We start from the raw sequence: 12,879 nt of genomic DNA on the forward strand, positions 1-12,879 counted from the left end.
ATCCCTTAGAAGGATTGATAGATATATTATAACTTAGAATTTGTGCTTTCAGGATTTGGGATTTTTGAAATGGGTAAAATGGCAATAAAACTTCTACAAGTTAGTGATAATTTGAATAGAATGATAATTCTATTTGAGAGTTTTCTTTAAAGAAATTTCCCTATTTCTTTAATTCAGAACACTGCAATTTTGTGAGTCAATGCTCCTTAACTGCAGTCTCAGACAATTTTTAAAAATGCTATAGAGATATCTCTGTGCATTTAATAGAAGAACAAACTAAAATGGAAATAAATTATTGCCAATTGATCAGGAGCATTTGAAAGTTGATCCACCAAAAATGCATATGAAGAACTGGAATGTGAAAAGATTATCAAGTCATAATATCAGACAGTGATATCAATAAAAGTGATATATGTGCCAAAGGGACTGAAAAATTGTGAGGATAATGAGATATTCATCCATTGTTGAAAGCAACTGTTAAGGAGATTTGTTGAGACACTAGCAATCATTATAATGGAGCTGAGAAGTCAAAGGATACTTAAATAGGTTAATATAGTGCCCATTTCTAAAACAGTGAAAAATTAGACACAGGCAGCCACAGATCCATAAGTCTTAGTTCATATCTGTGGTATATAATGGACTTGATTTTCAGGAGGCAACATAAGGATTTTCCAGCCCACAATAATTCAACAAACATCAGACAGCATGGCTTCAGGTGAGAAAAAAAAATCTCTCTGACAAAATTCCCTGATTCCTTTGTAAAGTGACAATCTAAACTGAAAATGGGAAATTTAGAGCTCACTTAGACATTCTAAATGTATTTATTAAGATTGTATAGGCAAGGTGACTGAGTATAACAATGTTATACAATAAAATACAATACTTAGAATTTTGAAAATGCATTAATGTAGCGCCTTTTTTCTTTCAGGATGTTACAATGTGCTTTAAGTTAATTAAATAGTTTAGAAGTGTAGCTACATGTGTACTAAAGAAAGTATTTTAGTCAAGTTTTGTTCAGCAAGGGCCCACAAAAATAAGGAGGTAATGATTAAGGTATCTGTTTTTTGCAATGATGCTAACTGAAACAAAAATATTGGCCAGGGAATCTTGCTGTTCTTTGAAAGGTAGGGCAGAAATCAATTGTTACTGGTTACAAGGCTCACACTTGGCTGAAGAAATAAACTAAGGTATGGCAAAGGTCAATAGTAGTGGGAGCACTACTATTTTCATTTACTATGACTTGAAGTTGCCAGTGTTGGACTGGGGTGGACAAAGTTAAAAATCACATAACACCAGATTATAGTCCAACACGTTTATTTGGAAGCTTGAAGTGGTTGTACCTGATGAAGGAGCGACACTCTGAAAGCTAGTGCTTCCAAATAAACGTGTTGGACTATAACTTGGTGTTGTGTGATTTTTAATTTCATTTACTGTCAATGACTTAAGTTTCTAAACTTAATATGAATTTGTTAAACTTGCAGGTGATTTCAAACATAAGAGGTAGTGACATTAAAATGATTATTTCTGAGTTTTAAAGTAGTTAGCAAGAGCCACTTGATTCTTAGGTCAATTTCCATTCTTGCATCTTTCTCTTCCTGTTTGGAATTATTCCTTCATTTGCACTTTGAGCTAATATGTTACTTAATTAGTACTGCTGTATCATCTTATTAGATACTCAATGTCTATTACCATCCACCATACTGCAGCATGAACTCCATCATGTAAGAGTTAGTGGATAAGTATATGTGATATGTGTTAGGTTTGAGACTCCTTGGATAGGCACAATTTCACTTGACTATTACAGACATGACATTTTCCCCAATTTCCCAAAGGTAAGGGGAATTCCCAGAGAAATGCTCACTTTTTGCATCAAACTCAGAATATAGAGTATTTGGAACAATAGTGGAGCAAAATGTAATTCAAAATCACGCAATGAATTGAAATACAGTCCAAACAAACCATGAAAAAATGTACATTGAGAATACGCAAAGAAAAACAGATATAGCCCTGCAAAAAGTCTCCTAAGAGAGTGAAAAAAAATCAGGTAGTTGGGTATCTGACAAAGTCTGCTGCATTCCAGATTGTATAGTTATACAGCAAGGATTTTATGGCAATGACGTGATACTTCAGAGTATTTGGTTAGTAAGCACAGCACTCCCCCCAGAATGAATAAAATCTGTCTTTTGAATGAGGCTGGATCAAAAAGTAGCATGAACATTCTCAATCCTTATTGTACATCTACAGCATAATATAGGCAAGTAAAAATTGGGTGAAGGTTGTTCGGTCTAAACTTTATCATCCTTAACTTGGATTGATTTATTAAAATTCTACTTGTCTCTGTTGATTATGATGGCTGAAGAGATCATATTCATCTTAAACTGTTGAATTTCATTTATTAAACAAAATTTTTTGTTATTATCTAAGTGTTGTTTGTGAATATGATTATAGTAACAGTTTGACCAATGGCATAAGCTTGAAGCATGTGCTCAATATGGCCTGATTTTGGAATTATTAAAAATCTGATCTACAATTAATTATTGTTATTTTGTGGTTTTAGGAAGTATTTTAGTGGATGTAACGTTGGCAGATGAGAATCAGATATGACCCAGATATGGCTTACCACTGATTATAATATAATTAGATAGTTCAAATTGAATGATACAGAAAATGTTCAGTGGTTATAAATCACAACATTAGCTGCATTTAGGGAAAGGCCATTTTCCAATAACATTCTAGAGGCATGATTTGGAGGTGCCGGTGTTGGACTGGGGTGGACAAAGTTAAAAATCACACAATACCAGGTTATAGTCCAACAATTTTATTAGGAAGCACTACTTTCAGAGCACTGTTCCTTCATCAGGTGATTGTGGAGAATAAGATTGTAAGGCACAGAATTTAGAGCAAAAGTTTGCAGCGTGATGTAACTGAAATTATATATTGAAAAAAAGACCTGAATTGTTTGTTCAATCACTCATCTTTTAGAATGACCATGTTGGTATCAGTTCTTTCATATGTAAACCACAAAACTTTTTAAAAAGTTATGTAACTTTTAAAAAGTTACTTTTGTAACTTGCAATGTAACTTGGAGACTTAAACAATTCAGATCTTTTTCAAGATATAATTTCAGTTACATCACACTGGAAACTTTTGCTATAAATTCTGTGTCTTATAATCTTATTCTCCACAATCACATTTTGAAGGAGCAGCACTCCGAAAGCTAGTGCTGCCAAATAAACCTGTTGGACTATAACCTGGTATTGTGTGCTATTTTTACATCCTAGAGGCATAAGCCATCAAAAGATATTAAAACGAAATTTAGGCAGAGTTACATATGAATTTTTAAAAGTCTTTCATGGCATATGGATGTTGCTGGCTAAGCCTTCATTTACTGTCCATCACTTGTTGATCTGAAGAAGATGGTGGTGAGCTGCCTTCTTGAACATTTGCAATCCTTTGTCACTTTTGTTTTTAGTAAGGATTTGATCCAGGATTTTGACTCGTGACAGTCAAGAAATTATGATGTCATTCCAAATCAGGAGAGTATGTTGCCTTAGAGGTGAACTTGCAAGTGGTATTGTTCCCATGCATCCAATGCCCTTGTTCTTCCAGGTGCTAGAGGGTGCAGGTTTGGAAGGTTGTGTCAGAAAGTCTTGATAAGTTACTGCAGAGTATCTTGTTGATGGAACGTACTGCTGCCACTGACACATAAGTGGTGAAGGAAAGGAATTTTCAGGTTGGTAAATTGGTTACCAATCAAACTGACTACTTTGTCCTGGTTGGTATCGAGGATTTTGTGTATTACTGGAGTTGCACTCATTCAGGCCATTCTTGACACTCTTGACTTCTACCTTCTGGATGTGGACTGGCTTTAGGCAGTCAAGCAAATAAAATTTCATCCTGAAAAGTGTGAGGTGATGCATTTTAAGAGGAATACCAAGGCAATGGTGTGCATATTTTAAGTACTTGGGGTCAGAAAGCACTTGGTGAGCAAATGTGTAGATCTGAAACTCAATGCCTGAAAAGGTGGTAGAGGGAGCCATCACTGTATTTTAAGAAGTATTTTGACAAGATGAGTGCTTGAAACAACATAGCATGTAAAACTATGTGTCAAGTGCTATAAAAGTAGATAGATTCTTGATGACAGGTGTGGACACAGTGGGCTGAAGGGTTACTTTTAATGCTGATAAACTATGACACCATGTTTTCTGGCCTTATGGTGGAGGGAAAACCATTGATGGCGCAGGTGAAGATGGTTGAGGTTGGGACATTATCCTGAGGAACTCCTGCAGAGATGTTCTGGAGCTGAGATGACTGACCTCCAAAAACTGCAATCATCTTCCTTTGTGCTCGATATGACTCCAAGCAGTACAGAGTTTCCTTCTGATTCCCATTGATCCTGTTTTGCTCGGGCTGTTAGATGCCGTACTCACTGAAATTCTGCTTTGTTAGTAAGGACGAGTACTCTTATCTCCCTTCTGGAGTGTAGCACTTTTGTCCACGTTTCAAGCAGGGCTCGAATGAAGTCAGGAGTTGACGGTCCAGCATGAGCATCAATGAGCAGATAATTCCTTTCTCAGTGCTGTCTCATAGCATTGTCAATTACCCCATCCATCACTTTGCTGATGATGGAGAGTAGGTGGATCAGGAAGAAATTGGCTGGAGTAGATTTGTCCTACTTTTTGCACTGGTCATATCTGACCAATTTTCAACATTGTTTGGGAAATGCAGATGTTGTAACTGTGATGGAACACTTAGCCAGGGGCTTGGCTAATTCTAAAGCACACGCCTTCAGTATTATTGCTTGACTGCTGTGAAGCCATATTTGAATTTTTGCAGGTCTTCAGCCTTTTCTTAATATCACATGAAGTGAATCCAATTGTTTGAAGAGTGGAATCGGTGATCCTGAAGACCTTAGGATGAATCATCCAGTCAGCATTGCTGGCTGACGATGTACGCAAATATTTCAGTCTGGGCTTTTACACTGATGCTCTGCACCCCACCCCTCTCCACGCCACACACACACACACATACACACACACACCCCTATCATTGAGGATGGGTTTTTTGTGAAGCCTTCACTTCCTGATAGCAGTTACATTGCTCACTACCTTTCACAACGAGATGTGGCAGGACTTCAGAGCTTACATCTAATCTGTTGTTTGTGGGATCACTTAGTCTGGTCTATTACATGCTGTTTTCACTCTTTGACATGTAAGTAGTCCTGAGTTGTAGCTTCGACAGGTTGACACCATGTTTTTAGGTGTACCTGCTGCTGCTGCTGGAAAGCTATCAGGCACTCTGCATTGAAAAAAGATTGATTTTCCAGCTGATCATAATGATAGCATGGCAGATATGAGGGCCATGAATTTGCAGATTATATAATTTTGATGCAGCCCACAGCACTTTATGCAATCCAGGTACTGAGTTGCTAGATCTATTTGAACTGTTTGAAGTAGATATTTCCCTCTTGCTGGATCCCTTACTACTTGCCACAGACCCTGTCTAGCTACTAAGACGTTCAGTCCCACTGAGCCACACTCAGTGATGGAATTTTAAATCCTGCATGCAGAGTACATTCTGAGGCATACCCTCCCAGTGCTTCCTCCATGCGATGGAGCACTGTTTTGTCATCTCAGGGAGTGGGTGGAGATAGGTTGTAATCAGCAGGGGGTTTCCTTGTGCATGTTTGACCTGGTGCCACAAGATTTTGTGGGATCTTAGTCATTGTTGAAACCTCTGTGACAACTTTCTCCATTGTGTTGCCACCTCTGAGAGGGCAGAACAGTGTTGGCAGTGTCTGAGGTATGACTCTGAGTATGTTTTTACTAGGCAGTTGCTTGATTTGTCTTTGGAATGGTTCTCTCGATTTTGGCATGAGCCTCCAACATGTTGACAAGAAGAACCTTGCGGAATTATCAGGAATGGTTTCCCAATGTCATTTCCAGCAACTAGGTTGATGCCAGGTAGTCCCTCCAGTGTCACTCCTTTTTGTTTTTAGCAGTCTAGTGCAACTCAGTGACTTGCTAGGCCATTTCATGCAACAGCTAAGAGCCAATCACACTGCTGTGGGTCTGGAGTCACATGTAACCCAAGCCAAGTAAGGACAGCAGATTTCCTTGCCCAAACAGACTTTAATGAACCATGTAGATTCTTACAACAATTGACAGTGGTTACATGTTCACAATTAGGTCAGCTTTTAATTCCAGATATTATTGAATTCAAATTTCAATGTCTGCCATTGCAGAATTCAAGTGATAACTGCAAATCATTAGATGGGGTTCTTTATTATGACACCAGTGACATCACTGCTATGCCACTGCCCAACCATTTTAACCAATGGGCAGGAAATCAGACTTGTATTACAATCTATTTTGAATCCATGCTCCCAATGAGCAAGACCCCGAGTAAGAGGAAAATATAAATATGACCTTTGTAGGGTTGCATATTTATGTTTTAGAAATGAACATAAGTTCTTTCCTGAGTAAAATTTCCTTTGATATAGAAACATCCATTATTCTTCATGTAAAACAAAGATAACAATTTTCAAAGAAACAACCATGGCTCATTACTTGTGCATTTTTGGAATATAGGCTGAACAAAGACCACAAGGCAAAAAACCCAAAAGATATTGTGGACGGACAGCTCATCCCAAGAGTAAATAATACCAGTAACTGAAATATTGAAAACATCACTTTACGCATTGCAAAATGTGCAATGCATGTTATGGGGATACTCAATGCAAGATTTCAAAACATACTTTTTTCACTATTGTAAGGAAAGAACGTTTTACATAAGAAATTAGCAAATACCAGATAGGATTGTATAAAAACAGAAAATGCTTTTCTGAAGCATCATATTGGAATTGAAAAATTGTCTCTGATTTTCATTCTCCAAAAATGTTTAGACCTGTTGAGTTTTCCCAGTACTTTCGGTTTTTATTTTAGATCTCAACCATCCACTTTTATAACAAAGATTGAATGATCTTCTTTACCCAACCATCATAAGGAAAATGAAAGTTTTAACCATTTTAAAAGTTATGAAAAAAATCTTAAAATGTATCTTAGTGTATTTAATATCAGTGACGAAGATCTCCATGAATTTAATTTAATTTGTTTCTTGGCTGGTTGACCTGGTGTTGTACCTGAGCATTTCTCCACAAAGTTGTTTTTCCTTCCCTCTGTTGAACAACATCTCCCTAAAAAAGTGATTTTTATTAAATCAGAGGGAACAGGAGTAAAATGCGACTTACCTACAAGGGAAAGAACGACGACTAGAAAATCAAAGATATTCCAAGCTTGAGTGAAATAGTATTGGCGTTGGCCTAACAGTTTTAAAATTGCTTCAACTGTAAATAGAGCTGCAAATATTACATTGAACCAATTTAAAACTAAGGCAAATCTTTTTGTCTGTCCATAATGATCACATGCCATCACCAGCACATTCAATGTTATTAAGAAAATGGTGAATGGTTCAAACCATCTATGGCTCACTAACTTGTAGAACTTGTAAAGAACCACATTCTAGGGAAGAGAAATGAAGAATTAGGAAAATAAATCACACGAATCTCAGTCACATATTTAGAAGAATCTTTGGCTCTAATAATTGCAATTTAATTAAGATTTACAAATACAAGAACAAGAACTTAGAAAAACAACCAAAATGAAACGATGCAAGTTAAATTCCATATTTGTTTCTGCTTTCTTTTGTTTGATATTGTGTAGATAAATATAACTATTCATACATTCATGTATGCAATGATCAAAAGCAAGTTCCTAGCTCATTGTCTGCTGATAGTTCACTTTGAGCAATTTTCTTGTCATTTTTTGTCAGTAGTAGTTTGCCATTGCCTTCCACTCCCAAGGGAATGGTGATGTGGCAGGTCACCAAGTTTAACTTATCCAGAACAGGAGACAGAGAAACATGTGTTTGCGTTATTTTGAACTACATGCTAACCATCGAGCTGACCACTCCAAATATAGTTAAATTAGAGTATAAGTGTGCCATTGTGATTTGTAAATGTGACACATAGATGCAGATGTTACATAGTACTCACATCAGCTAATATTAAGGTATGGTGCAGCCACTGTACTGTGGTAACATCCATTCTTCTTTATTCACTTGTGCTGAGGAAGTGAGCAATCTGAATATTGTAACATGCAATGAAAAGTGTTCCATTGATGGTTGCTGCATTCATAGATTCAATAGAATCATATAGTACAGAAGAGGCCCTTTGGCCCATATAGTTTGTACTCCCAAAAATATGCTTACACCTGCATTAGTTCCACTTTCACACATTAGGCCTATACCCCTGAATGTTATGTCACTTCAAGTGCTCATCCAAATACTTTTTAAAGGTTGTGAGGTTTACTGCCTCATCTACTCTCCCAGGTAGTGCAGTCCAGGCTCCCCTATGCTCTGGGTGAAAATAGTTTTCCTCAAATCCCTCTCAACCTTCAGTCTTTTACTTTGCACCCTTGTTATTGACCCTTCCTAAATTCCCTGTCCATACCTCTCAATTGAGTCATAGAGTCAGATATACAGCATGGATACAGAACCTTTAATCAGAACAACAGAACCAACTCACCCATGCCCACCAGATATCCCAACCTAATCTAGTCCCATTTGCCAGCACGTGGCCCATATCTCTCTAAACCCTTCCTATTCATTTCCCATCCAGATGCCTTTTAAATGCTGCAATTGTATCAGCCTCCACCACTTGCTCTGGCAGCTCATTCCATGTACACACCAAATTCTGCTTGAAAAGGTTGCCCCTTTTAAAAGGTCTCTCCTCTCACCCTAAACTCCCCCACCACAGGGAAAAGACCTTGTCTATTTATCCTATCCATACCCTTCATGATTTTTTTAAACCTCTGTAAGATCTGGTGGAGACTAGTACAATTGCAACATTTAAAAGGATGGGTATATGAATAGGAAGGGTTTGGAGGGGTATGGGCAGGAGGCACTAGTTTAGATTGGGATATCTGGTTGGCATGGAAAAGTTGTATGGAAGGGTCTGTTTCCATGCTGTACATCTCTATGACTCTAAGGTCACTCCTCTGCCTCCGACGCTCCAGGGAAAACAGCCCCAGCCTATTCAGTCTTTCCCTATAAGCTCAAGCCCTCCAATCCTGGCAAACGTATCCAATCTTATATACCTTAATCAGGTTCCCCTCCCCAACCTTCTCTACACAAAATAAAACAACCTGAGCTCATCCAGCCTCTCTTCATAGATAAAATTTTCCAAGCCAGGCAACATGCTGGTGAATTTCCTCTGAAACCTGTCCAGTGCAACCACCTCCTTCCTGTAGTGTGGTGGCTAGAAATACCCACTACTCCAGCTGTGATCTCACCAAAGTTCAGTAGTTTAGAGGATTTGTTAACAGAAGATTGAGCAAGTTTCTTGCTGTATTTACCAAACCCACCTGATTAATTACTTACCGCACCCCTGTGGCAACTCTCACGTGATTTCTATTCTAGCTTATGCATCATTCGCATACACCAATCACTAGATATCTGCTGAAAGACCATACCCTTTTCATTTGGACCATGTTCAAAAGGCCATTGTGCACCTGGGTGAACACTAGCATTGCAAAGCTGTCTTGTTCACAACAGGCAGAGTCAGGCATGGTGGTGAAAGGGAAGATGGCATCACTTCTCTTTGACAGAAACTTAGAGGTCTTGGTAGACAGGGTGGCACAGTTGAGAGGTATCCTCTTTCCAGAGGACTAGCAGAGGAAGCCACACCACCAGACTCTTCCAGCCTGATTCAATATTGCTACCCAGAACGATGCCATCTCCATGATGCAAAGAAACAGTTGGCTCTGCAGAAAGAAGGCTAATGACTTTGAGCCTTCCCTGACGAAGGGCTTATGTCCGAAATGTCAATTCTCCTGCTCCTCGGATGCTGCCTGACCTGATGTGCTTTTCCAGCCCCGCACTCAACACTGATCTCCAGCATCTGCAGTCCTCACTTTGTCCCAATGACCCTGAAGTGTTTATTTCCATGCTGTATGACTCAATGGCTCAATGACTCTCTGGTGTCCTCTGCTGTGCCAGGGTAAGCACCACACCTCCCTTTGCCACTTCACACTGACTCTACCTTTGTTACTGCACCCATCTCCCACCAAGGCTCATTCTCTGCCATCAAACCATCACTTGTACCAACTTTCCTCACTTATTCTTGTTGCCTCCCAACCTTCACACGACTAATGTTGTATGGCCTTTGCATCAGGTCTTCAGAACACATAACCAACTTTTCCCAAATACTCCAACACAAACAATTTTGCCAATCACTATTATCCCTCTCATTCCCTTACTTTCTGTCATTAAAGGTGAAGACAACAAGGACAAGGTAAAGTGGGTATGGATAGAGCTGCTGCCCGACATCCGGCTTCTTAATTCCTATAAGGAGGGAGTCCTTGCTCTCACAGGAGAATGCTGGGACCATTCCTGTGGGGATGTTAACACATCCACATCCCTCCAAACCTTTTTATCCCATTGCCACTCTCCTGTTAACCACACTCTCATTCTCAAACATTACGCATCTTCATAAACCACAGGCCATGAAGCCCTCTCTCACTTGTATCTTGTAGCTTTCTCCAGCCTCCCACTCATTACTTTTTGTGGAGAAACAGTTGATTCCCCCAGAAGTGGCCATCTTGACCTCTGAGGACAAGAGTACTGAAGCCTCAGAGCACATCATCTAAGCTACCTCCTGCCAATCCAACAACCCAGATAATTTGGGAATTGTGGACAGAGAGCACATTCATACATAATCTGGCTATGGAAAAATTTGCCTTAGGCTACTATCATTCAGAGGTCTGCTGGAAACCAGACACTGGCTCAATCTCCATCAGAAAAGGGCCCTGTGGTTTTGGCAATCAGTGACTTCATCCAAATCCACAAGGAGGAGCAGCAGTGGCACAAAGGCATTTGAGATGTAATGGCCCTCATTGCCCTGAAGCTGTAGCAGTGCAGTGACCGTACAATTGACTGACTGGTGGCTGCCCTGGAGAACTAGGACTGGTTCCTCAGGGACTGCTGGAGATGTACACAAACATTCACTCCATTGCCCCAGCCTTCAGGCTTGCAGTGTGGCGGGGGATTGTGATGGTTGTCATGCTGCTGCTGCTGGTGGTGGACAGCCACCTTTTCTCTAATTTTCTTATTGGCTACGTGGGCCTCCAAGGATCTGTACATTGCAGCAACTTCCAGAACCAGACATCAATGCTGCAATCCAGGAACATTTCCAAAGAGAGACCCATTTACTTTGTTCTGACTGTTAATTGGTCAACACTGACCACTAACTGGATCAGCCTAATCACCAACATAGGCTGTAAGACTCAGGCTGAGGGGATTGGTTAGCTGAGTAGGCCGGACAGCTGGTTTGTATTGTTAATTGATGCCAACAGTATGAGTTTAATTCCCACACTGACAGAGATTACCATGAAGGAATCTCTCTTGCCCGATGACCCCAGGTTAAACCATCACTAATTGTCTCTCTCCTGAGAGAACAGCCTTACGGTCTAGTAAGGCTATGGTGGCTATAGCTTTACCTTGTTGAAGTAAGTTGAGTCTGTTTACTTTGTGACTAGCGTCTTACAAGTACCCCTATATTATCCACCAAAGTCAATCTGCCATTAAATAATTCAACATGAATATGATGAATTAGTACGGCTTTGATAATGCTCATGAAGCTTGCCACACCCAGAACAATGTAGTTTTATTGATATTTCAGAATGTACTATCTATAGCTAGGGTTCCCAAATTCCCAGTGAGGTCAAGAGATGAGGATTTGGGATCACAAGCTCACTCTTTGCTGAGTCAGCAACAATTGCTGGGAGGCAGAAGTGGACCCTACAGAATACTAAGCTATTATTCTCCATCCTGTGACCTGTACTACCAAGAAACAAAAGAGTAGCGAGGATTGTTGGAACAACATTCCTTCCGAAAGCCTTGTCAAAATGATTGGTTTTAAGAAGAGTCTTAAATGGGTAAAGGGAGGTTGAGAGGTTGGGTGGTTTGGGGAGGGAATCACACATCTTGGTCAACTTAAAAAAAATTTAATTCAACCGTAATTAACTGTAAAGATACACTGGCATATGTTGTCTTGTTTTTGCTGAAAAGGGCCATTTTTCTGTGGGAAACATTCTAAGGGGAAGATAAGGCAATTGTGGCTGATAAGGGAAGTCAAGGACATCATCAAAGCAAAGGGAAAAATATACAATTGGGTGAAGATTAGTGGGAAGCCAGAGGATTGGGAAGCCATGATTAAAAACAGTAAAGGAAAACACAAAAAGCAACAAAGGGGGAGAAGTTGAAATATGAGGATAAGCTCACACATATATAAAAGAAGATTGCAAGATATTTAAAAAGTAAGAGTGAGGCAAGAGCGGACATTGAGCCACTGGAAGATGAAACTGGAGAAGTAGTAATGGGGAACAAATAAAAGTCTGAGCAATTGAGTTTTTATCAGTTTTTACTGTGGAAGACACCAGCAGCATTTGAGAACTTCAAGAGAGTTAGAAGGCAGAGGTGAGTGGCCATCACTAAGGAGAAGGTGATGGTTAAGCTGAAAAGTCTGAAGGTGGATAAATCACATGGATTGGATGGACTACACCCCAGAATTCTAGAGAAGATTGCTGAGGAGAGTGTAAAGGCTTTGGTGGTGATCTTTCAGGAATCACTGGAGTCAGGAAAGATCCCGGGGATTGGAACGACTAATGTAAAATCCCTGTTTAAGAAGGGAAGGGAGGAAGCTATAGGCCAGTCAGCCTGACCTTAGTTGTTGGTAAGGTTTTAGAGTCCATTAATAAGGATGAGATTGCAAAGTACTTGGATGTGCAAAATAACATAGGGCTGAGTCAACACAACTTTGTC

General features: G+C 39.6%; 1 protein-coding gene across 1 annotated transcript in view; it reads right to left on the minus strand.

Moving 5' to 3' along the window:
• The window catches only part of LOC140479312 (sodium channel protein type 9 subunit alpha-like), a 173,767-nt gene that overhangs the window by 2,273 nt on the left and 158,615 nt on the right, over positions 1 to 12,879 (minus strand). The window contains exon 17 of the mRNA XM_072573248.1: positions 7,250 to 7,520. Coding sequence (XP_072429349.1) covers positions 7,250 to 7,520 — 271 coding nt within the window. The remainder of the gene's footprint in view (positions 1 to 7,249; positions 7,521 to 12,879) is intronic.

Source organism: Chiloscyllium punctatum, chromosome 1 (genome assembly GCF_047496795.1).
Source record: "Chiloscyllium punctatum isolate Juve2018m chromosome 1, sChiPun1.3, whole genome shotgun sequence".
NCBI classification, from domain to species: Eukaryota; Metazoa; Chordata; class Chondrichthyes; order Orectolobiformes; family Hemiscylliidae; genus Chiloscyllium; species Chiloscyllium punctatum.